Source organism: Mastigoproctus giganteus, chromosome 3 (genome assembly GCF_048544385.1).
Source record: "Mastigoproctus giganteus isolate SK-2022 chromosome 3, ASM4854438v1, whole genome shotgun sequence".
Lineage (NCBI taxonomy): Eukaryota > Metazoa > Arthropoda > Arachnida > Uropygi > Thelyphonidae > Mastigoproctus > Mastigoproctus giganteus.
In genome coordinates, this window is record NC_143577.1 from 137,955,358 (window position 1) to 137,981,442 (window position 26,085).

Sequence of the window (26,085 nt, forward strand, 5' to 3'; positions counted from 1 at the left end):
TTAACTTCTGTTCCAGGTAAATTAATGGAGGCACTGGTTAAAGAAGCACTGCAGGATCATCTAGACAAGAATTCAGTTATAGCTCAGACGCAGCATGGTTTTGTTAAGGGCAGGTCTTGCCTGACCAATTTGATTGGATACTATGATGTAGTCACAAAAGAACTGGATGCAGGGAATAACTTTGATATTATATATTTGGATCTTAGAAAGGCTTTTGATACTGTTGCACATGGAAGACTGCTGCACAAATTGGAGCAGTGTGGCATTGGAGGCAAATTGCTGCTATGGATAAGGGGATGGTTGAGTGGCAGAAGACAGAGAGTGGTAATCAATGGATACTGCTCAACGTGGACTAATGTTATTAGTGGAGTTCCTCAAGGTTCAGTGTTAGGTCCGTTGTTGTTTTCGGTGTTTATGAATGATATTGATGATGGGATATCAAGTTTAATGTCCAAGTTTGCAGATGATACAAAGGTTGGCAGGGTCGTTAAGGACAATACTGACGCTATGCTGCTGCAACAGGATCTGGACAGGTTGAACAGATGGGCTGAGAGGTGGCAAATGAGGTTTAACATCGACAAATGTAAAGTGCTGCATATGGGAAACAGTAACCCCAGAGCAACGTATCAACTCTGCGGTACTACACTGACAGTGGTGGAGAATGAAAAGGACCTGGGGGTAATTGTGCAGGCAGATATGAAGTTCTCTGAGCAGTGCAGACGAGCTGCAAGAGTAGCTCATGGTGTCTTGTCAATGATATACAGGAATTTTTCTAGCAGGGATAAGGAGGTGATTATTCCCTTGTATAAGGCAATGGTAAGGCCACATCTTGAGTACTGTATACAGGTCTGGAGGCCTCATTTCAAGAAGGATGTAGAGCTGCTGGAACGGGTACAGAGAAGGGCAACAAGATTAGTAAATGGAACAAAGGGTTGCTCTTACGAAGAAAGGCTTAAGTTTTGCAAATTACAGAGTCTGGAGACTAGGCACCGGCGAGGTGATCTGATAGAGGTGTATAAGGCTTTGAATGGTTTGAGCATGCTCAATGCCAATGGGATTCTTCATCTTTCTCAGAATAATCACCTCAGAGGGCATAAATTCAAATTGAGGAAGGACGGATGTCTGATAGATGTGCGGAAATTTGCCTTTGGCCAGCGGGTGGTTGGTTGGTGGAACCGACTTCCATCACTGGTTGTTGAAGTTGATAGCCTAAACAAATTTAAAGCTCAACTGGACAGGTATTTCGAACGAACGGAGGGGTGAAATGGGAGTGGGTTTTTTTTTTTTTTTTTTTTGTTTTTTTTGGCTGATGCTGAATAAGCTTGCTTTCCTGCATCATATGCCTCTGCTAATGCTAATGCTAAATGCTAATGCTAATGCTAAGAGCAACCCTTTGTTCCATTCACTAATCTTGTTGCCCTTCTCTGTACTCGTTCCAACAGCTCTAAATCCTTCTTAAAATGAGGCCTCCAGACCTATATACAGTACTCAAGGTGTAGCCTGACCATTGCCTTATACAAGGGGATAAGGGATAACCCTGCTAGAAAAATTCCTGTATATCATTGACAAGACACTATGAGCTACTCTTGCAGACTGTCTGCACTGCTCAGAAAACTTCATATCTGCCTGCACAATTACCCCCAGGTCCTTTTCATTCTCTACCACTGTCAGTGTAGTACCACAGAGTTGATATGTTTCTCTGGGGTTACTGCTTCCCATATGTAGTACTTTACATTTGTCAATGTTAAACTTCATTTGCAACCTCTCAGCCCATCTGCTCAACTTTTCAAGATCCTTTTCAAGATCCAGCAGTGTGCTGTCATTAACAACCTTAACAACCCTGCCAACCTTCGTCTGCAAACTTGAACATTAAGCTTGATATACCATCATCAATATCATTTATAAATACAAAAACAACAATGGATTTAACACTGAACCTTGAGGGACTCCACTAATAACATTAGTCCACGATGAGCAGTGTCCATTGATTACTGCTCTCTGTCTTCTCCCACTCAACCATCCCTTTATCCATAGCAGCAATTTGTCTCCAATGCCACACTGCTCAAGTTTGTTCAGCAGTCTTCCATGTGCAACAGTATCAGAAGCCTTTCTAAGATCCAAATATATATCATATTAAAGTTATTCCCTGCATACAGTTCCTTTTTGACCACATCATAGTATCCAATCAAATTGGTCAGGCAAGACTTTCCCTTAACAAAACCATGCTGTGTCCAAGCTATAACTAGCATTTTTAACCTATTCAGTAATTCATCATTTTAACATATAGAGTAATTCATCTTGTTAACCTTACAGTCATTTATCATCATTGATATTTTCATTTGCACTTATTTTTTATCTAGTTATGTATTTAATTTTTTAAATTCAAATACCAACTTAGTTTATTATTCTGACAGATTTGTCTGTGAGATTACGGTTTAATAATGTATGCAATAAGTGATATCAGAGAATTTTGTTTGATAATAAAGATCTCACTCAGTCCATCAGAACTTTTTTAGGCTGTCCTTCCATGACAGCACACTTAAGTATGTCAGCGGTATGGATTTTTTTCAGAATTAATGAACTGTAAGTGGTGGGATTTGAAAAACATCCATTTTTACGAACATGTTTTCAACTAATAAGTTATTAAGCTAAATGTGTTCTTATTTGTCTTCAATCATATTGCATTGTGCATAACATACTTAAAAGATAATGATGAGCATAATTTTTTTCAGTGTTTTTTTTTTTTTTTTGGTTTTATTTTTCTAATTAAGTATGTGGAGGTGATGTACCTGTAGCAGAATATGGCAGCATAAATTCTCCTGGTTATCCTGGAAAGTATCCTGCTCTCCGGGACTGCTACTGGCTGGTCCATGTCTCATTAGGAAAGAGAATCCAATTTCATTTTGCTACTTTACAGCTAGAACATCATGAAAATTGTAGTTATGATTTTTTAAAGGTAACTTAAGTTGTTGTTTAAAAATATGATTATATACATTTTTTGTAAGTGAAATTAAATCGGTGACTTTGTGCATGTTTGGTTTTTTTACTTTTGAAAAATAATGATAACTAAATAAATAAATATAGGAAACTCAATAAAATCAGCACTTCACAATTCAGGCTTCTTTAAAAACTAACACCGTTTACAAAAAAAATAATAAAAATGAATAAATAAAAAAAATCATCATTTTACAGGACCGAAACAATAACTCTTTCAAAAATACCCACACACATATATGTACATTTTACTTAAGTGGATTCTGCAGAGTACAGTTGTATATACCGTAGACTCTCAATTTTCCTGGATAGATGGTAAAAAAGAAATCCCAGATAATCGATTTTCCGGTTAATCAAAAAATACAGAAGTACCCCACATACATAAGAGATACGTATCAGGACTTCTTACGTAAGTCGACTTTTATGTAACTCGGGAATGACAAATAACATATTGCTACTATATTATTATTGACAAATCTGAATTTGGCATTATACTTGTTAATGTTTGACCATTTTCAGACATCCATATTATTTTAATTTTCTGATGCAAATCAATCGCTTTCCTTTTGTTGGTAGATTTACTAGTTTGTTTGTTTGTTTGTTATTTGGTTTTTAGGAGCATTAGCAACTAAGGCCATATTGCTCCTGGAATATGCGGTGGTTATTCCCTGACCTTTCCGCATCCTCCGTATTTGGTGGTGACGGGCTTGAACCCCGGTCTAATCAAGAACCGTGTGCTACGCACTGCTGCTCCTTCCTACCTGGCTACGGAGGCGCCCGGATTTACTAGTACCGCTGTCATTTAGTCTCTCAGTCGGCACCATGATAACAATCAAAATGAAATTTTCTGTAAAGAACTTCACAGGTTTTAGGCGAAAACTCACTATTATCATTTCACCACACGAGCTCACATTTTACTAAAGCACATAAAGCATTAGGGTTGAATTTGAAAGTGTCTGCAATTCTGCCCAGACACGATAGGAGGGAGTATATGATGAGAGCCCTGTCGATCAATTCGGCCCTTGGAAGATTGTGCAAGGCTCAAGGGGTAAAATTTTTTTCAGCCTGGTCTGTACTTGTTAACAGGAAAGACTGCTTCTACAGGGATGGGATACACTTAAATAGAAAGGGGGCAAGAATGTTTGCTGATGCTATCGAGGAAATGGTAGGTGGGTCGAAAAACTGCTAGATTGGAGGGATACAAGGACTAATAGATTAACAGTAGCCACTGGCAGAGGTGAAAGTGATTCTTGCACTGCTTCTATTGGAATGAGCAGCAGCTTGGAAAATAAGATGCAGGATATTTCAGAGACTGCTGGGAGTCATTGGGGTACAAGTAAACACATGGGTTGTGTTAGGGTAGCTAAGAAAAAGAACAGGTGCATGTATACTTGCGTGTACACCAATGCTAGGAGGTGGTAAATAAATTTGATGAATTTAAGGTATTGCTCAAAGCATCAAAGGCGGATATTGTTGGGATAACAGAGATGTGGTGTCACACAGATATAAGTAATGCAGAACTGGAATTTGGGGAGTACAACTTCTACAGAAAGGATAGACAGGATAGGAAGGGAGGAGGGGTTATGCTATTTGTTAAGAAACACATAAAATCCAAGGAAGTGAAGCCAGTCGACATCGCTGGACATTGCAGTGTCGAGTCAGTTTGGTGTGACATAAGCATTGGGAGATCAAAATTGAGAGTAGGGTGTGCTATAGGCCTAATGACTCTGATGAGTATAATAAGAAGCTGGACAGGGAAATAGAATGGGCTAGTAAGTCAGAGAGTCTTATAATGGGGAATTTTAATTTCCCAGATATTGACTGGAATTTGTGGGTTGGTCACTCACACACTATCAAGGCTTTTGTGGATTTATTGGATGATTGTTTTCTAAATCAGCATGTTCTGGAGGCAACTAGAGGGCGCAATACCCTTGATTTGATTGTCAGTAGTGATTCTTCATGCATTAAGAATCTGCAGATACAGGCACCACTAGGTGGCAGTGATCACAATGTGCTGAAGTGGGATTTACTCAAGGAGGTAACTACCATCAGGGGTAAAGGGAAGGGTTATTGCTTTCGTAAAGGCGACTACGATGGTCTGAGACAGTATTTAAATTCTATACAGTGGGAACAACTGATGATATTACCAACAGCAAACTCAAAATGGGAAGCATTCAAAGAACTTATCTTGGAAGCTACTAGGTTTTACATACCAACTAAGAAATATTGTTCAAGGTTCAGACCTGAATGGATGTCAGATGAACTAATGAGACATAGGGCAGAGAAGAAAAATGCATGGGATGCATATAAATTAACATGTGACACAGAAGCCTATGATAGATATAAGTTGATCTGTAACAAAGTTACAAAGGAGGTTAGGCAGGCGAAGGCAGATTACCAGAAATCTTTGGCAAGGGATGCAAAGAAAAACAGCAAGGAGTTCTTTACTTATGTAAACTCTAGAAGGAAGGGGATGAATCAGATTGGTCCACTTGATATCGATGGTTCGACTGTTCATGATCCTGCTCAGGTAGCTAACAAACTAAATCAATATTTTGAATCTACATTCACACATGAGCAGTTATTCAGGAAGGGGAATGCCATCGATGAAGTAAACACTGGCAGTGAGCTACATGATCTTGTAATAATTGAGAGTAAAGTGGAGGAGAAATTGTTGAAGATAAATACAAGAAAGTCACCTGGGGTGGATGGGATCTATCCAGTTATGTTAAAGAAGACAGCAAAGGAAGTAAGCAATCTGTTAGCCATAATTATGAGAGCTTCCTTGGACTCAGAGGAGGCACCCACAGACTGGAGAAGTGCAAATGTAACCCCAATTCCCAAAGGAGGATCAAAGGCTGACACAAATAATTATAGACCTGTGAATTTAAATTCTGTTCCAGGAAAATTAATGGAAGCACTTCAGGATCTTCTTGACAAGAATTCAGTTATAGCTCAGACACAGCATTGTCTTGTTAAGGGGAAGTCTTGCCTGACCAATTCGATTGGATACTATGATGTAGTCACAAAAGAATTGGATGCAGGGAATAACTTTGATATTATATATTTGGATCTTAGAAAGGCTTTTGATACTGTTGCACATGGAAGACTGCTGCACAAATTGGAGCAGTGTGGCATTGGTGGCAAATTGTTGCTATGGATAAAGGGATGGTTGAGTGGCAGAAGAGAGAGAGTGGTAATTAATGGACACTGCTCATCGTGGACTAATGTTGTTAGTGGAGTCCCTCAGGGTTCAGTGTTGGCTCCATTGTTGTTTTCTGTATTTATAAATAATATTGATGATGGTATATCAAGCTTAATGTCCAAGTTTGCAGATGATACAAAGGTTGGCAGGGTTGTTGAAGACGCTACTCACGCTATGCTGCTGCAACAGGATCTGGAAAGGTTGAGCAGATGGGCTGAGAGGTGGCAAATGAAGTTTAACATTGACAAATATAAAGTACTACATATGGGAAACAGCAATCCCAGAGCAACGTATCAACTCTGTGGTACTACACTGAGAGTGGCAGAGAATGAGAAGGACCTGGGGGTAATTGTGCAGGCAGATATGAAGTTCTCTGAGTAGTGCAGATGGGCTGCAAGAATAGCTCATGGTGTCTTATCAATGATATACAGGAATTTTTCTAGCAGGGATAGGGAGGTGATTATTCCCTTGTTTGAGGCAATGGTCAGGCCGCACCTTGAGTACTCTATACAGGTCTGGAGGCCTCATTTCAAGAAAGATGTAGATCTGCTGGAACTAGTTCAGAGAAGGGCAACAAGGTTAGTGAACGGAACAAAGGGTTGCTCTTACGAAGAAAGGCTTAATTTTTCAAATTACAGTGTCTGGAGACTAGGCATCGGCGAGGTGATCTGATAGAGGTGTACAAAACCTTGAATGGTTTGAGCATGCTCAGTGCTGATGGGATACTGCCTCTTGCTCAGAATAATCACCTGAGAGGGCATAAATTCAAATCGAGGAAAGACAGATGTAGGATAGATGTGCGGAAAGTTGCCTTTAGCCAGCGGGTGGTTGGTTGGTGGAACAGACTTCCATCCTTTGTTGTGGAAGTTGATAGCCTAAATAAATTTAAGTCTCAGCTGGACAGGTATTTCGAATGAACAGAGGGTTAAAGTGGAAGGGTTTTTTTTTTTTTTTTTTTGGCTGATGCTGCATAAGCTTGCTTTCTTGCACCATATGCCTCTACTAATGCTAATGCTAATCTCTGGAGGTTGCTACCATAAAAACAATTTGCACTTTCCGGTTTATTGTTCTTTTCTGTTAGCGCAATCTTTTATAACCGTGTAGTGAACTCGATCTTAAAACATTTACGATAATACCAATAGCTGGAATTCTGGGGGTTTTTACATTATTATGGTGGAATGCGTGTCCCCTTCACTGAAATCTTCGGTCATGTAAAAAAATAAATTCACAAGCCATAATACGTTGAGTTTAATATCTGTCGGTGTAAATACACCATAGATAACTCCTAAGAAACTATGATGGTAGTGTGGGAGACATCATTTGCTGTCTTTCTCATATTGTACTCTTCCTTCACAACGAGTTTCCATGGTATTGCACTACCTCGAATAAGTAACACTTCACTAATAGAGAAGACTGTTGTTACTTATTCTCAGTGAATACCACCACGGCGCCTCCGTACCCAGGTGGGCAGGAGCAGTAGTGCGTAGCACATGCTTCTTGATTAGACTGGGGTTCGAGCCGGTGACCACCAAATACGGAGGATGTGGAAAGGTCAGCGAATGACCTCCGCATATCCCCCGGAGCAAAATGGCGTTAGTTTCTAATGCTCTTAAAAACCAAATAACAAATAACAGAATACCACCACCACCCAGATATCACCGTTTCAAAGCTATCATTGGTGTGTGGGCAGGTACCCTTGTATTGCAGACATGACAATCCAGTTATGAAGATAATCACACAATATGAGAGATGCCATCTCTCATATTGTGTGAGATGGCATTTCTCATATTGTGAAGAGAAAATTTCTCTTCTTTTCTATTTTTTTGCTTGTTACTCTGTATCTCACTTGTGCAATTTGTGTGTGTGCCGTGATCATTGTTATTGATTGCTTATTATTTTTTTTGTTTGTTTTAAATTTTACGATCCTAAAAAAAAAAAAAAAATGAGTAAAATAAAATTTACTTAAGTTCGAAGTTACAGCCTCCTCAACAATTCAAGCTGAGGGAAATAGACCATAATCTCCCATGCTAGTCCAGTGCGGATTGGCAGATCTACCGTATTTAGCAGTCAGGGGCTTGAACCCCGGTCTACTTAAGGAGCGTGTGCTACTGCACTCCCACTCCTGACCACTTGGCTGCAGAATCATTACTTATGGTATTGAAAAACGTTCAGCAATCTAGTAAAAAGATAAAAAAACAAAAAAACTTACCACGCACTATTCACGTGTCCAACACAATGCTTCCCTTTATTTTTTACGATGTGTATTTTAAATCCAATAGCTTCCCTTTATTTTTTACAATGTTGTATATGGTTTGAATAATTTCAAGTTTTTGCTTAACTTAAAGTGCAACTCTTTTGTATTTACCCATCAATTTCATAATTTTTAGACAAAAAAAAAAAAAAAAATTTACTATTAAAAAAGTTTTGACATCCCTGACATAAATAACGAAACAAAATTTGTCTTTTTGCAGTGCAACGGAACACAAGAATCAACGCGAGGCACTGAAGCAAACTAAACATTTCTTCTCTCTCTCTTTTTTTTTTTTTTTTTTTTTTTGAGCGTCAAGTTCACACTGTCGCTCAAAAGACAGTGGAGGTTGCAAGATGACAGGTACATTATATCCCAATGACGACTTATAACGTTTCTTCTTTTCACTTATTTATGAATTGCAAACCATCTGTTTATACCTATTCTAGTTATTACTTGAATTTTATGATTTCTGGTTTATTTATTTATTTTTTTAATTTGGAGTCTAGAACTGTCCCAGTTAATCTGATCCTGGTAAATTGAGTCTGCTCTATTTATATTTTGAAGGTGATTTCAAATAATGTGTCTCTTTATGTATAAATTATATAGCAATGTTGACTTAAACGATGGTATATTATCCTGGTTTCCAAATAAGATCATACATAATTGATATTAGATGATGGTAATTTCACTTCATTTGTCCAATTTAAGGTACAAAACCTGAGATTCGATAAATCATATGAATTTCTGATCTAGAAGTTGATTAATTTGATTTGGGCAGTGGATAATTAGATGTACTGGAGTATTGAATTGAAGATGTACAGGTTATTAAATAAAAAAAAATAATAATAAAAATAAAGCAAAAATTAACAATGTTTTTTTTTTTTTTCATCTTTTATATCATATACTTGGATTTCAGGAAAGCTTTTGATACTGTTGCACATGGACGACTACTGTACAAATTGGAACAGTATGGCATTAAGGGCAAGTTGCTACAATGGATAGGGGCGCCTCCGTAGCCAGGTGGGAAGGAGCAACAGTGCGTAGCACACACTTCTTGATTAGACAGGGGTTCGAGCCCATCACCACCAAATTCGGAGGATGCGGAAAGGTCAGGGAATGGCCACCGCATATTCCCGGAGCAATATGGCCTTAGTTGCTAACGCTCCTAAAAACCAAAACAACAACAACAACAGCAATGGATAAAAAGGGGTTGAGTGGGAGGACAGAGAGTGCTAATCATTGGATGCTGCTCTTCATGGAATAATGTTATTAATGGAGTGTGTTAGGCCAAGGCCCATTGTTGTTTTGTATATTTATCAATGATATTGATGAAGGCTTAATGTCCAAGTTTTCAGATGATACAAAGATTTGCAGGGTTAGTAATGACAGTATGCTATTGCAAGGATTTAGAAAAGCTGGGCAGATGGGTTGAGAGATGGCAGGCAACTGAAGTTTAATATTGACAAATGCAAAGTACTGCATATGGATAGAAGTAAATCCAGAGAGTTGTACCAGCTGTGCAGTACTACACTCAAGGTGGTCGAGAATAAAAAAACACCTGGTGGTAATTGTGAACAGTGCAGACAGGTTGTTAGAGCAGGTCATGGAGTCTTGTCAGTCATTATACAGGAATTTTGCCAGTAGGGATAAGGAGGTGATTATCCCTTTGTATAATGGTCAGGCCACACCTTGAGTACTGCATACAGGTCTGGAGGCCTCATTTTAGGAAGGATGTAGAGTTGCTAGAACAAGTACAGAGAAGGACAACAATATTTGTAAGGGGTCCTCTTACCATGAAAACTTAAGTTCTGTAAATTGCAGCATCTGTAGGCTAGGCACCTGCGAGGTGATCTGATTGAGGTGTATTAGGCCTTGAATGGGTTGAGCAGGCTTAGTGCTTATGGGATTCTTCCTCTTGCTTAGATTACAAACCTGAAGGGGCATAAATTCAAATTGAGGAACTACTGTTGTAGAATAGTTGTGTGGAAATTTGCCTTTATCCAGCTGATAGTTGATTACTAGAACAAACTTCCATCTGTTGCTGTGAAAGTTTATCCCCAGGGGCCACATCTGGAGAGTATGGGCTTGGCACCCAGGGTCCGAAGGGTAGAAGGGAATCACTCTTTCTTGGTGATTCCCTTCTACTTCTCTCTCTCTCTCTCTCTCTCTCTCTCTCTCTCAGGGTAATTCAGAATTTTTTTTTTTTGCCTAGTGCAGCATAAGCCTCAGGCTTCCTTGCACCATATGGCTAATAATGATAATAATAATAAAAAAAAAGTCGATAGCATAAATAAATTCAAGGAAGATCTGGAAAATTTTTTAGAGCAAATAGATATGTGAAATGAGATTTTATTTATTTATTTTTTTGGTTGATGCTATATATGTTTGCTTTCTTGCAGAATATGCTTCTGTTAACTGTAATGCTAATCTTTGGAATAAAGGCAATCAGTAATTTAAAATTGGGCACTTCTTAATATATTCATTTTATATTGGCAGAGTAGTGAATATAAGAAGGAATATTATATAATATTTTAAATATTAATTTAATTAATATTATGCAAATGAACATCAAACAGGAAAACAGGATTAAAAAATAAAGACATCTACTAGATATTTTTGTAAGCATATAAATGCACACACAGATACATTCAATGGTTATATTTTTAAAAAGTTTTAAAAGAATTTTTAAATTAAAAGGTTAATAATAAAACAAGAATGAAAACATGAAATGATTCTTATAATGTGTTTTTAATTATGTGCTTTATTTTAAAAAAAATATTTTTTTAAAATTTTCATAATTTAGGAGCTAGATTTCTTCCTCCATCCAGGAAGATATGAAATCAAAACCAAAAATGAATGAATGCTAGATATTTGTATCCCCATAGAGGAAACTTTTCTGGTACATGAGTGTTTTTTTTATTACCAACAAATGCTTTTTTTTTTTTTTTTTTTTTTATGAAAATCCCAAACACAAGAGGTATTACAACCTGTAGCACTTAGTACTGTGCTTGGGTTTGGAGGTTGAGAAGCCGAAAGAAGATATTTGTTGACATTAGACTTTAACTTATGTAGACTGTAATTTTCAGGAAATATGTATGAAGGAAGGTTGTTCCAGAAAATGGCACTTAAATGAATAAATGACGAAGATGAAAAGTTGGTTCTGTGAGTTTGAAGTTGGACAGTAAATGGATGTTGGCTGGTGGCATCATGAGCTCAGACTGTTTTGAAAAAGAGAGCAAGAATTATAGAATCCAATTCAGAAGAACAGTGCCCATGGAAGTATCTGTAGAAAAGGCATGCAGCAGAAATGGTATGTCTATGAAACAGCGAGTGGAGAGACTCTGTTAGAGATGAGTCATTAATTAACCTAACTGCCCTCTACTGAATGAAATCTAGAAGCCTGAGAGAGGTTTTGGTAGCAAACTGCCCAAAGGTACAGCAGATTTGCAATTTGTCCAGAGTGAACAGCTGTTTGGAAGAAAAGTAACCAAGAAGAAAAGTAACAAAAAGAGAAAACCAAGTTTTTTAGATGCAGAGGAAGCGATATTTGTAATGTGTTTGTGCCAAGAGAGATTAGAAGTCAGATAATCCCCAAAAGAGATATATCATCTTGCCTAGAAATCGGAGTGTCAGCAAAGATAAGCATAGGAGCAAAAGAATCCTTTTTGTGAGAGATAAGACAACACTGAGTTTTAGAAGGATTGATATCAACTAAGTTAACCTTGAGCAACTGGAGAATTACTGGAGATCAGCATGTAAGAAATTAGTAGTGGATATTCGAAAAGTTCAAGCTGATTGAGCAGGAAAGGTTTCTAAAACTGAAAAGTAGAACGCAATGTGCTATCATTAGAAAAACACTATGGATAAGATTTCCAGTCAATGGAAGAAGGTCATTAATATGCAAGAGGAAAAGGGTTGGGGACAGAACTGAACCTTGGGGCACACCAGCATTAATGGAAAAGTTAGAAGAAAGAGAGCCATCTACCATCACCCTCAGTGAGCGATCCGAGAGAAAACTCGATAACCAATTACAAAAACAGTTGGCAGACAAATCTCTCCCATCCAATTATCGTCTCATTGCAATTGCTTCTACTCTTTCTAAAGTAATGGAGAAATCAATTAATCGCGAACTCTTAAACTACCTAGAAACCTTCCGTCTGATCAACGATCGCCAGTATGGATTCCATCAGTGTCGATCCACTGGTGATATGCGCCTCCATAGCCAGGTGGGAAGGAGCAGCAGCAGCAGTGCGTAGCACACACTTCTTGATTAGACCGGGGTTCGAGCCCATCACCACCAAATACGGAGGATGCGGAAAGGTCAGGGAATGACCACCGCATATCCCGGAGCAATATGGCCTTAGTTGCTGTGCTCCTAAAAAAAACCAAAAACAAAAAACAACAAACCACTGGTGATATTCTGGCTTATGTTACCCATTTATGGATAAATTCAATATAAAAGTTTGGTGAAACACAAGCAGTTGCTCTTGACATCTCAAAGGCTTTATGCCAAACATGGTCGAGAGCCTTTGAGATGTCAAGAGCAACTGCTTGTGTTTCGCCAAACTTTTCCATTGAATTTATCCATAAATGGATAACATAAGACAAAATATCAGCAGTGGATCGACACTGATGGAATCCATACCAGCTGTCGTTGATCGGATGGAAAGTTTCTAGGTAGTTTACGAATTGATTTCCCCATTACTTTAGAAAATGTAGAAGTAATCGCAATGAGACGATAATTGTATGGGAGAGATTTGTCACCCTTTTAAGGAACTGGCTGGATATGAGCAAATTTACAAGCAGAAGGAAAAACAGCTTTGGAATAAGAAAGTGCAAAAAGGCAGCAAAGAACAGGAGTAAGTTCAGTAGCACAGGTTTTGAGAAAAAGTGAAGAAATACAACCAGGACCTGAGCTTTCTTAGCATCAAAATCCTTCTGACATCCTTTTGATGGAAGACCACAGGAGGCATTGAATGGAGCATGTTGGAAAGGGTGGGAGGTGTTTTACCAAGATCATCATCAAGTTCTTCATCATTAATACATGAGTTGGAAGAAAAATGGGATGTAGGCAGGTCAGCTTTATCCTTGGTTGAAGTAACAATAGAAATGTCTGGTTTTGACAGAGATGGGCAAAAGCTGAAGCAATAGCTTTGGCATGAGAACAGAATGCTCAGCTACCATTATGGCAAGAAGCAAGTTTTCTATTCTTAGCCTGTTCGACATTTAGTTTGGACTGATTAATAACTGCTTTACAATTGTTGCGAGTTTTGATGTAGGCAGAAAATGAAACTGAGGAATTGGAAACAAGCCAATTATGATATATGCAAATTTTCTTCTCTTGAATAGCCTTAGCGCATTTATTGGAAAACCAAGGTTTAGATAAAAGATGAGATTTTAAAGTGCAGTGTGAAATAAAGGATTCCATTTCTGAAAGAATAATTTCACTGACACGATCTGAGCAAACGTTGACATCAGAAGTTTTGAAACTGTAATCCGACCAAGGAAAAGAAGAAAATAAATCTTGCAGGTCATCCCATTTTGCATTCTTGTAATGCCAAACAATACAAGGTTGGGAATAGCCATGAGATAAAGGCTCCATTGGAGAAGAGACAATCACCAAGTTGTGATCTGAGGTGCCTAAAGGACCATTCACTTCGACTGTGTACTTAGAAGGGTTGTTTGTGAGAAAAAGATCAAATGTGTTGGCTGTATGGTTAGGATTGTACAGTATTCTTGTAGGCAAATGAATGATCTGTGCAAGGTCATTAGTAATTGCAAAAGCCTCAGTATCTCGATCAGCTGGGTCGGTATGACTAGAAAATGGAAGCTAGCTGGAGTTTTGAATATTAAAATCTCCAAGGAAAATTACCTCACTGGTACGAAAGTTGGACTGGAGAAAGTCAAGTTGCAGAGAGAGGACGTCAAAGAGCTCCAAGTGATTAGTGGAGTTGGGAGAATGGTAGAGACAGCAGGTGAATTTGACAGAATGAGGTAGGGAGATTTTAAGCCAAAAGAAGATTGAGAAGAGTTGATTCCAAATTATCAAGTCTCTGACAGGGAATATCGGAATGGACATATACACAAGTACCACCTTTGAGATGAAAGGAATCATACAACAAATAATTTGGCCAACTGAGATGAGCAGTAGTTGAATCAACCGATAATTGAGATTCCGCCATAAAACGTACATGGGGTTTGGCAGACTGCAAGTGGAAATGGAAATTGTTTAGATCTTTTCGCAGATAAGCTTAATCTATTAATTTGACAATTTATGGTGTATTCAATATTAAGAGAAAGTGTGGGGGGACATGCTGTATGAAGTAATGAAATTTTATGGATATGGCATACACATGGTAAGAATATACCATGCGTATATTCTTAGATCCTTGATCCTTGATCTAATGTAATATGTCTTCACCCCCCCCCCCCCAGCATACACACTACTCAGACTCCTTCCAGTCACTATCTGGCAGAGTAGAGGTAGCACGATTATACACTAGCTGATCTGGAAGCCTCCTAAAGAGTTACCGATAGGTTCGGTCCAGTGTACTGACTAGCAGCTGCCCTGCAAACACCGTTTTAGAGCGGAACCCTTGAAATGTAAGAAAGATTGGATCTCGCCATGATGTCTGTCATAACTTCAAAAGTTATCAGTAGCATTGCATGATGGAAGAAATTGGAATGGGTTGAACAGAACTTAGCTCTGGAGACTAAACATGGGTTCCACGACTTCAAGCCTCCAGTAAGCAAAGTGGTGGTATTGCACTGGTTGATGAGAGTCATCTACCACCTTGTATTACCTGGTAACATGGAGGGGCAGCATTTCTATGTGTTGTGTGGGCACCACACCTTGACCCCTGCTTACGTTGGTTTACACCTGGTTGTCAACCACAGTGTGCTTGCGCATGGAGGTTATACCCAGGATTACTACCAGTCCCACCATCGTGAATGTGCAAGCAGAGGATTTGGCTGTCACAGTCTGTCCAAACTTTAACGAAATTGGATCTTTCTGAGAGAATATCTGTGACAACATCAAGGACCACCCACATAAAACATGCTTAAGCATGTTTTATGTGGGTGGGCACATTGGCATATATGGAATGCCTAATATTCAGATCTAATTTTTTTTATGGACTTTATCATCATCATCATCAGCCATTTTCAATCCACTGCAGGATGAAGGCCTCTCCAGCAACTTTCCAGTTCCTTCTGTTTTGTGAAATGGCCATCCATTTACTACCCACAAACTCATAAATTTCATCTGTCTATCTCCATCGTTGGCTTTCACGTTTTCTTCTTGCTCCTCTTGGGTACCATTCTGTTATTTTCTTAGTCCATCTGTCATCATGTGTTCGAGCTATGTGTCCTACCCAAGACCATTTTAGTTCTTTAGTTTTCATAAGAATGTCCTTTACTTGAGTTTGCTGCCTAATCCATATGTTTCTCTTCTTATCTAACAGTCTGATTCCAAATATAATGTGTTCCATTTTTCGCTGTGTAGTTCTCAGCTTCTCTTCCCATTCTTTTTGTGTATGCCCAAGTTTCACTTCCATAAGTCATGGTAGGGAGTATACATTAGTTCATTATTTTACGTTTCAGGCAAATTTGTGATATTGCTCCTCAGTATGTGACTATATTTCCTGAATGCTATCCATCCAAAATTTATTCTTCTTTTGACTTCCAGCCATTTATCATTATTACAGCTAATGACTTGTCCCAGATAAGTATATGACTCTGCTTTTTCAGTTACTGCTCCTTCAATCATTATATACTTTTCCGTGGCATACTTGTTCATCATTACTTTTGTTTTAGCCATATTCATCTTTAGTCCAAAATCCTTACTAACTGTGCATAACTGATTAAGATTTTCCTCTAATTCTTTGGGATTGTGGCTTACGATCACAATGTCATCTGCAAATCGTAAATGGTTTAGGACTCTCCATTCACATTGACAACTTTCTACAACTAATATTCTGAAAGATTCCTGAAGGGCAGCAGTAAATAACTTTGGAGATATTGTGTCTCCTTGTCGAACTCCTTTCTCAATTTTAAATTTGTTACCGTCTTTCTCTAGTGTAATAAAGGAGGTAGCATTTTCATATATTTTCTTCAAAATCATAATATATGGGGTATCTATGCCTTGTCTTTACAGTGCCCAAAACATTGCCTTATTTTTTTTTTTTTTTTTTTTTTTATGAAACCCCCAAACACGAAAGGTATCAAAAAACCTATAGTACTTAGTACCGTGCATGGGTTGAAGGAGAAGTATGGAGGGAGGGGGATGCCGGAAACTTTGCTCTAGAGACTAAACATGGGTTTCACCCACTTCAAGCCTCCAATAAGCAAAGTGGTGGTATTCCACCGGTTGATGAAATGGCTTTTCATAATCCACAAATGCTAGGCATAATGGTGTTTTATATTCATTTGTTTTCTCCATTAGCTGTGATATTATGTGAAGGTGATCCATAGTTGAGAATCCTGTCCTAAAGCCAGCTTGCTCTTTCAGTTGATTCTCATCAAGTATTCTTTCTAATCTGTTAGTAATGACCCTTGTGAACAACTTGTAGATGTGGGATAACAAGCTAATTGGTCTATAATTTCCAATTTCTGATTTATCTCCTTTCTTATGCAGCAAAACTATGATTGCATTATTCCACTGCTTAAGCGTCACACCTTTTCTAATGCACTTTGTGAAGAGCCTTGCCAGTTTTTGTGTTATGTCTCTTCCTCCCAATTTTAACAACTCTACAGTAACTTCATCTTCCCCCCGGGGCTTTCCGATTCTTCATTTTCTTCAATGCACGTTCTACCTCATCTGGAAGAATATCGGGCATGTCGTATGTGTTGCTACTTTGCAACCCATCTTCCCCACTGCTGGTATCATTCCCTCGCTCCTTGTATATAATTCTCTATAATAGTCTTCTGCTATTTGAATTATGCCTTCTCTGCTGTTTATAAGTACACAATCGCTATTCTTCAGTTTCAGTATCATTTGTCTTTCTGTATTACTGCTCATGGCTTGCTGGTTTAAGTTCTTTGTTTTCCTTTAATGCTTGTTCTACCTTTCTTGTGTTAAATCTTGCTATGTCCTCTCTGAGTCTCTTTCTAATGAGGGCCATTTGCATAACTCAGTATACTCAATTTTCTCCTTGTCAGTGTTTATCTTGCTGTTCAGTTGTTGTCTTCGGTTCATCATGACAAGTGTTCCTTGACTAATTTTTACTTCTTTGGATTGCTTTTTACTTATAGGTTTCTTGGGCTTTATCACTTTCATAAAGTTCTAGTATTCCTCATTGATATCTTGGTCCTGAATAATCTGCAGAAGCTCAAACTTGTTCTTAAGTTCCAGTATATACTGCTTTTTCTCCTCTTCTTATATCTCAAAGACCTTTGTATTATTTTCTCGAGTCGGTTTTTCCTTTCTTTTCTTAAATCTATATGAAGTGTGCAGCTTACCATTCTGTGATCACTTCCGACATTTACCTTGTTCAGGAGAGTAACATCATTCACGATATATCTTCTGTTAGTGAGGATGTAGTTGATTTCATTAGTTGTTAATCCATTTGGGCTCTTCCATGTCCACTTTCTGTTCACCCTTTTCTTAAAAAAAAAGTGTTAATTACTGACAATCCTTGAGATTCTGCAAATTCCACAAGTCTTTCGCCCCTTTCATTTCTTTCACCAATTCCAAATTTCCTATAGTTCCCCTTTCTGTGCTGTTTTGACTCTTTCCAACCATAGCATTGAAGTCCTCCATAATGATAGTGTAGTGTGTTTTCTGCTCATCTAGAATACTCTAAATATCGGTGTGCATATCTTCAACCTCTTCATCGTCATCATGGCTCGATGTTGATGCATAAATCAATATAACCTTTAGCTTGTACCGCTTAGAAATCCTGAGTCTTGAATCCTGAGTTAGAAGTCTTGACATCCTTGGTGATATACTTTTGAATTCTAAAATGTTGTTTTTATATCTTTATGAACCAGAAAGCCAACTCCACTTTCGCTCCTTTCACTGTTTCCATGCCGACCGGGCTAGCAAGGTGGGTAAAGTGCCTGCCTGCCTGGAAACCCAAAGGTTGCATGTTCGAATCCCACCTCGGGCTTTGATCAGAGTAGAAAATGCAAAAACTTTGGGAGGTACATTATGGCCACAGAAGCCGATGTGCCAACAACAAACAAAAAAAAAAAAAAAAAACCTGTTTCCATTGGTGTACACCAGATTTCCACTTGATAAACTTAAAAGTAATTCATTTCTTCTTCTTGTTTTAGCCAAACCGATAAAAAGTAATTCATTTCTTCTTCTTGTTTTAGCCAAACCGATGATATTCCAATTCACATTTTCTTATTTCTTTTCCAGCTCTAATATCCTGTCTTTATCGATGAGCGGTCTTACGTTGTAACAGGCCAAGTTTAGTTTCTGTGCATGGCAGCCTAGTCATACCCAGAGATTCTTAGCACCCTCTGCTTCCACTCTGATCCTCTCCCTGTCGTAAGAGTGGGAGTGAAAGCCACTGGGGACTGAGGGCCATTTGTTTCGTCATTATGCTGTCATGTGCTGGAGGGTTTGGTGTTTTCCTCTTCATGCTGACCAGGCATCTTGAACAGAACCGCTCTACACATTCATTGCCACTGAAGTGACATAATAGGGCTTACCATCAAGAAGGTGTGCATGAGTGGATTTTAGGGAGGCAGGCCAACCAAACTTCTCCAAAATCTTCTGAAATAGGAAGATATTGGATCCATCAGTATATTAGACTAAGTGTCTGATAATACACAGAATGCCTGTTCCCCCTCTAAGCTCTCCATTTTATGGACATACTTCTCAAATTCTAACAAAATCAGTGATGCAGATTGAAAGTCAAACTATACTAAAGGAAAAGGAATATTTAAAATCACACTTACATCACTTTGATAGCCATTTTAATTTTCAAGTTTTTTTTTTTTTTTTTTTTTTTTTTTGGAGCTTTGAACAATCAAATGCAACTGTTTCTAGATTAAGAAAAGGTGAAATATACTTAAAAAGAATTCAAGCAAAAACATCTTCCAGAAATTAAAAATACATTTGGGAACCTGTTAAGCACCATACTATAGATTTTGTTACAATTTGGGGTGGCCATAAGGTCGACATTTCCAAGGTTGCCATTTCCTGTCCTTCAATATTAGCCATATTAAGCATTAAAAAAAGGAATATATTGTATTCCATACTAGTTTCTGTATTTTTGTGTGGCTCCTTATCACATTTCACTATAAAAGTATGAAGACAACTGAATAATAGCTGTGTATTTATATAACCTTTTCAGATACGAGATGGCATTACAGAAACAGATCCTGTTTTAGCTATCTATTGTACTACCACTACTCCTCCTCCTTTGATAACATCAGGTGCTTATGCTTGGCTTCACTTTCATTCTGATGAATCTGTAAATGATCATGGGTTCCATATAACATATGCTGCAGTTCCAGGTAGACCTTACTTTATATTTAATTAATTAGTATTTTAGCAGTTAGGATGATTTAGTAGATCAACAATTTATAATTTAGTTTATTATTTGACAATTTGCATGAATTGCAGGACTGCTTTGCATATGTAGTATATTTAAATTTAAAATTTTCTGTTTATACTCTGGGATGACCACATAGTTAGAGAAGTTCACAGGATACAGAGAATATCAGAAACAGCACTGTATTTAGTAGTCATGGGCTGGAATAATGGTCACTCAAAGCATGTGTACTTATGCACCCTCACGCTTGACCACTCAGCCACAGCTTCTCTCTCTCTCTCTTTCTCTCTCTCTCTCTCTCTCTCTCTCTCTCTCTCTCTCTCTCTCTCTCTCTCTCTCTCTCTCTCTATTAATCTTGGAAACTACTAGGCTTTTTATACCAACAAAAAATATTGTTCAAGATTTAGGCCTAAATGGATGTCAGATGAACTAAGTAGACATGTAACAGAGAAGAAAAATGCATGGGATACATATAAATGAACATGTGACGTAGAAGCCTATGATAGATATAAGCTGGTCTTCAACCAAGTTACAAAGGAGGTTAGGCAGGTGAAGGTAGATTACAAGAAATGTTTGGCAAAGGAGGCAAAGAAAAATAGCAAAGAGTTCTTTACTTATGTAAACTCTAGACGGAAGGGGATGAATCAGATTTGTTCACTTGATATCGATTGTTCAACTGTTGATGATCCTGCTCAGGTAGCTAACAAACTAAATGAATATTTTGCATCGACATTCACACATGAGGAGATATTCAGGGAGGTGAATGCCAGAGGTGTATTCAACCCTGGCAGTAAGCTAGTTAATCTTGTAATAACTGAGAGTAAAGTGCAGGAGAATTTGTTAAAGATAAACACAAGAAAGGCACCCAGGGTGGATGGGATCTATCAAGTTATATTAAAGGAAGTAAGCAAACCCTTAGCTTTATGAGAGGTTCCCTGGACTCAGGGGAGGTACCCATGGACTGGAGATGTGCAAATGTGACCCCAATCCACAAAGGAGGATCAAAGCGAGACACTGGTAATTACAAACCTGTTAACTTCTGTTCCAGGGAAATTAATGGAGGCACTAGTTAAGGAAGCATTGCAGGATCATCTAGACAAGACTTCAGTTATAGCTCAGACAGAGCATGTCTTTGTTGAAGAGAAGTCTCATCTGACAAATTTGATTGGATACTATGATGTGTTCAAAAAGGAACTGGATATAACTTTGATATCATATATTTGGATCTTAGAAAGGCTTTTTATACTGTTGCACATGGAAGACTGCTGCACAAATTGGAGCAGTGTGGTATTGGAGGCAAATTGCTGCTATAGATAAAGGGATGGTTGAGTGGCAGAAGAGAGAGAGTGGTAATTAATGGACACTGCTCATCGTGGACTAATGTTGTTAGTGGAGTCCCTCAGGGTTCAGTGTTGGCTCCATTGTTGTTTTCTGTATTTATAAATAATATTGATGATGGTATATCAAGCTTAATGTCCATACTTTGCAGACGATAAGAAGGTTGGCAGGGTTGTTAATGAGGCTAATGATAGTATACTGCTGCAACAGGATCTAGAAAAGTTGAGCAGATGAAGTTTAACATTGACAAATGTGAAGTGCTATCTATGGGAAGCAGTAATCCCAGAATAACGTATCAACTCTGTGGTACCACAATGACAGTGGTAGAGAATGAAAAGGACCTGGGGGTAATTGTGCAGGCAGATATGAAGTTTTTTAAGCAATACAGATGGTCTGCACGAGTATCTCATGGTGTCTTGTCAATGATATACAGGAATTTTTCTAGCAGGGATAAGGAGGTGATTATCATCTTGTATAAAGCAATGGTCAGACCACACCTTGAGTACTGTATACATGTCTGGAGGCCTCATTTTAAGAAGGATGTAGAGCTGCTGGAACGAGTACAGGGAAGGGCAACAAGATTAGTGAATGGAACAAAGGGTTGCTCTTATGAAGAAAGGCTTAAGTTTTCCAAATTACAGTGTCTGGAAACTAGGCACCTGTGAGGTGATCTGGTTGAGGTGTATAAAGTCTTGAATGGTTTGAGCATGCTGAATGCTGATGGGATTCTTCCTCTTGCTCAGAATAATCGCCTGAGAGGGCATAAATTCAAAGTGAGGAAAGACGGTTGTAGGATAGAAGTGCGGAAGTTTGCCTTTAGCCAGCGGATAGTGGATTGCTGGAACAAACTTCCATCTGTTGTTGTGGAAGTTGATAGTTTAAATAGATTCAAGACAGAACTTGACAAACATTTGGAGCGAGTGGATGGGTGAAATAAAGGGTTTTTTTTTTTTTTTTTTTGGCTGATGCTATATAAGCTTGCTTTCTTGCATCACGTGCCTTTGCTAAGGCTAATGCTCTCTCTCTCTCTCTCTCTCTCTCTCTCTCTCTCTCTCACACACACACACACACACACACACACACACACACACACACACACACACACACACACACACACTAGAGGACTATATTTTATATGCAAATAATCATATTCTTTATTCTTTTGATACTATACTATGTGCAATGTTTTCCATTAATTAAATTATTATTAAACACTTATAAAGGGTACCCATACATAGCATTGGATGACTTGGTATGGGATTTGCAACTCTAACTAAATCTCATACAAAGTTCCTAACATCTTGTTTAAAAGTATGATATATATACTGGATCACAGTTGCAAGATTTACACAGAGAAAAGGACATGTGAGTTATGAACATTTGTACACTTTTGTAGAATGAAACCCTATGCTGTAGTTTTGGCTCACTTGGTATTTATTGCAATTCAGAAGAAAGAGTCTTTTCATGGACAGTCCAAGTAAAAGTTTGAAAGCTGTGTTGTTGCTTCACAATGGAAATATATGTCCATCAGTTCATGTTGCACATACCGTTCGTATTAAACAAAAATATGGAAATATCTTTGGGGACTTCAATTTGCTAGGGTACTGGGTTTGCAAGATAGTTTAGCTAAGCTCTCTTGCTTTCTCTGCAAGTGGGTCAATAAGGCAGTAGATCAGTGCAGGAGAAGATAATGGTCTGTTTTTTTTTGTATTGAATTTCAGCCTTGTATTCACAATGTCTTGCTTTCACCACTCCATATCATGCTTGAACTGATCAAACAATTGGCTAAAAATTGTATTCTCGTGGTGAAGCCTTCAAACATATACAATCTATGTTTCAAAAATTGTCTGATGGAAGAGTGAAAGGTGGCATATTTATTGGTTCACAAATTAAGCAGATGTTAGTAAAAAATTCTTGATATTAACATTAAAAGTGAAAATTACAAACAAAAACAATTATTTGACAGTTGAAATAACATACACGTATAAGTTATAAATCCAGTTTAATGTAAAAAATACAAATATATACTAACAGGCAGTAGCTTTCGAGACTGGCGAGTCTCTTCATCAACTGAAATCAATTGAATTTTGTATTTTTTGGGCCACCAACCACGATCGTGATCCCAAACGTGACTTTGAAATAGTAGACTACTCACGACACTTTTGCCACCGCCTATGGCTAGAGTCACTTAACATATTAAACAATCCAAAGGCAATAAACCGCTACAAAGGTATACGTCTACACCCCATCCTAGAGACAACCGTTTTAATGCTAGATGATCAGTGGAGTAAAAGCAGTGCACGTCCGTGCAACAACAATGGCACATGATTAATGTGCCTCACTCAGCTTATTGCACTTATCCGTTGTATTTTGTATTTGATTTCAGTTGATGAAGAAACACGCCAGTCTCGAAAGCTACTGCCTGTTAGTGTATATATTTGTATTTTTTACATTAAACTGGATTTATAACTTATATGTGTATGTTATTTCAACCATGGACCCCAGTACACCAGGCCCATTCGTTACTAATTATTTGACAGGTTGATTAAAAATTGCAATAAAATGATTAATGCAGTTAATCAAGCTCCATTATTATTATTATTGTTGTTGCTCTTATATTATTTCTCCCTGATTGGGGGTTCCACCTCATGACGGGTATTGCTACCAAGTACACAGGGTGGTTGTTGTTATGTCTGGTGTAACTGTTGGTCGAGGACCTCTCTAACTATCCTACAGGTGTTCAGGATTGCTACTTTCTGGAGTTCCTTGTAGGTTTTCGCTGGGAGACCTATTGCTGCTAGGCTGTTATGTAGGGTCTTTGGCACCATTCTCGAGGAGGACACGATGATCGGAATGGTCGTTACTTGTTGCATATGCCACATCTCATATGGCACCTGGGGTGGATAGGATCTATCCAGTTATATTAAGGGAGGCAGCAAAGGAAGTAAGCAAACCCTTAGCCATAATTATGAGAGCTTCCTTGGACTCAGTGGAGATACCCATAGACTGGAGATGTGCAAATATGACCCCAATTCACAAAGGAGGATCAAAGGCTGAACAAGTAATTATAGACCTGTGAGTTTAACTTCTGTTCCAGGAAAATTAATGGAGGCACTGGTTAAAGAAGCACTACAGGATCATCTAGACAAGATTTCAGTTATAGCTCGGACACAGCATGGTTTTGTTAAGGGGAAGTCTTGCCTGACCAATTTGATTGGATACTATGATGCAGTCATAAAAGAACTGGATGCAGGGAATAACTTTGATATTATATACCTTTATCTTAGAAAGGCTTTTGATACTGTTGCACATGGAAGACTGCTGCCCAAATTGGAGCAGTGTGGCATTGGAGGCAAATTGCTGCTATGGATAAAGGGGTGGTTGAGGGGGAGAAGACAGAGAGTGGTAATCAATGGACACTGCTCATCGTGGACTAATGTTATTAGTGGAGTCCCTCAGGGTTCAGTGTTGTGTCCATTATTGATTTCTGTATTTATAAATAATATTGATGATGGTATATCAAGCTTAATGTCCAAGTTTGCAAACAATACAAAAGTGGGCAGGATTGTTAAGGACACTACTGATGCTATGCTGCTGCAACAGGATCTGGAAAGGTTGAGCAGATGGGCTGAGAGGTGGCAAATGAAGTTTAACGTTGACAAATGTAAAGTACTACATACGGGAAACAGCAATCCCAGAGCAACGTATCAACTCTGTGGTACTACACTGACAGTGGTAGAGAATGAAAGGACCTGGGGGTAATTGTGCAGGCAGATATGAAGTTCTCTGAGCAGTGCAGGCGAGCTGCAAGAGTAGCTCATGGTGTCTTATCAATGATATACAGGAATTTTTCTAGCAGGGATAAGGAGGTGATTATCGCCTTGTATAAAGCAATGGTCAGACCACACCTTGAGTACTGTATACAGGTCTGGAGGCCTCATTTCAAGAAGGATGTAGAGCTGCTGGAACGAGTACAGAGAAGGGCAACAAGGTTAGTGAATGGAACAAAGGGTTGCTCTTACGAAGAAAGGCTTAATTTTTGCAAATTAGTGTCTGGAGACTAGGCACTGGCGAGGTGATCTGATAGAGGTGTATAAAGCCTTGAATGGTTTGAGCATGCTCAATGCTTATGGGATTCTGTCTCCTGCTCAGAATAATCACCTGAGAGGGCATAAATTGGGAAGTTGGTAGCTTAAATAAATTTAAGCTCAGCTGTACAGGTATTTCGAATGAACGGAGGGGTGAAGTGGAAGTTTTTTTTTTTTTTCTGGCTGATGCTGCATAAGCTTGCTTTCTTGCATCATATGCCTCTACTAATGCTAATGCTAATATCTTTGATCTCCTGTCTTAGATTCGTGTACTTCCTGATTTTTTCCCCTAGAGTTTTCTGCAGGTTGCCAGTGTTGGGTATTCTCATGGTGATGCCTTCAGTCTTCAATTCACTGTGTAAATCAGATAGGAAGCCTTTTCCTTCTTGTCCACAAGGGTTATGTCCGGACTGTTGTTTAGGATTGTCCTGTCTGTTATTATGGTGTGGTCCCAGTACAGCTTGTGGGTTAGGGTCTTTAGTAATGACTAGGGTTCATACTTGTAGTACAGTACACTTTCTTTGACCAACTGTTATTTCCTTGCTAGCTTCTGATATATTATCCTGGCTACCTGGTCGTGTCTATGAGTGTACTCAGTCTGGGTGATCGCCTTGCATCCCACAGTGATGTGTTGGATCGTTTCTGAGGCCAGGTGACATCATCGACATGTGTCATTGGACACTCCAGGTTCCTTGGCGATGT

At 38.5% G+C, this 26,085-nt stretch overlaps 1 protein-coding gene across 1 annotated transcript in view; it reads left to right on the forward strand.

Moving 5' to 3' along the window:
* LOC150088286 (cubilin-like) overlaps positions 1-26,085 on the forward strand; it is a 670,594-nt gene that overhangs the window by 532,523 nt on the left and 111,986 nt on the right. Inside the window, exons 17-18 of the mRNA XM_090370103.1 lie at positions 2,772-2,956; positions 19,757-19,919. Coding sequence (XP_090226229.1) covers positions 2,772-2,956; positions 19,757-19,919 — 348 coding nt within the window. The remainder of the gene's footprint in view (positions 1-2,771; positions 2,957-19,756; positions 19,920-26,085) is intronic.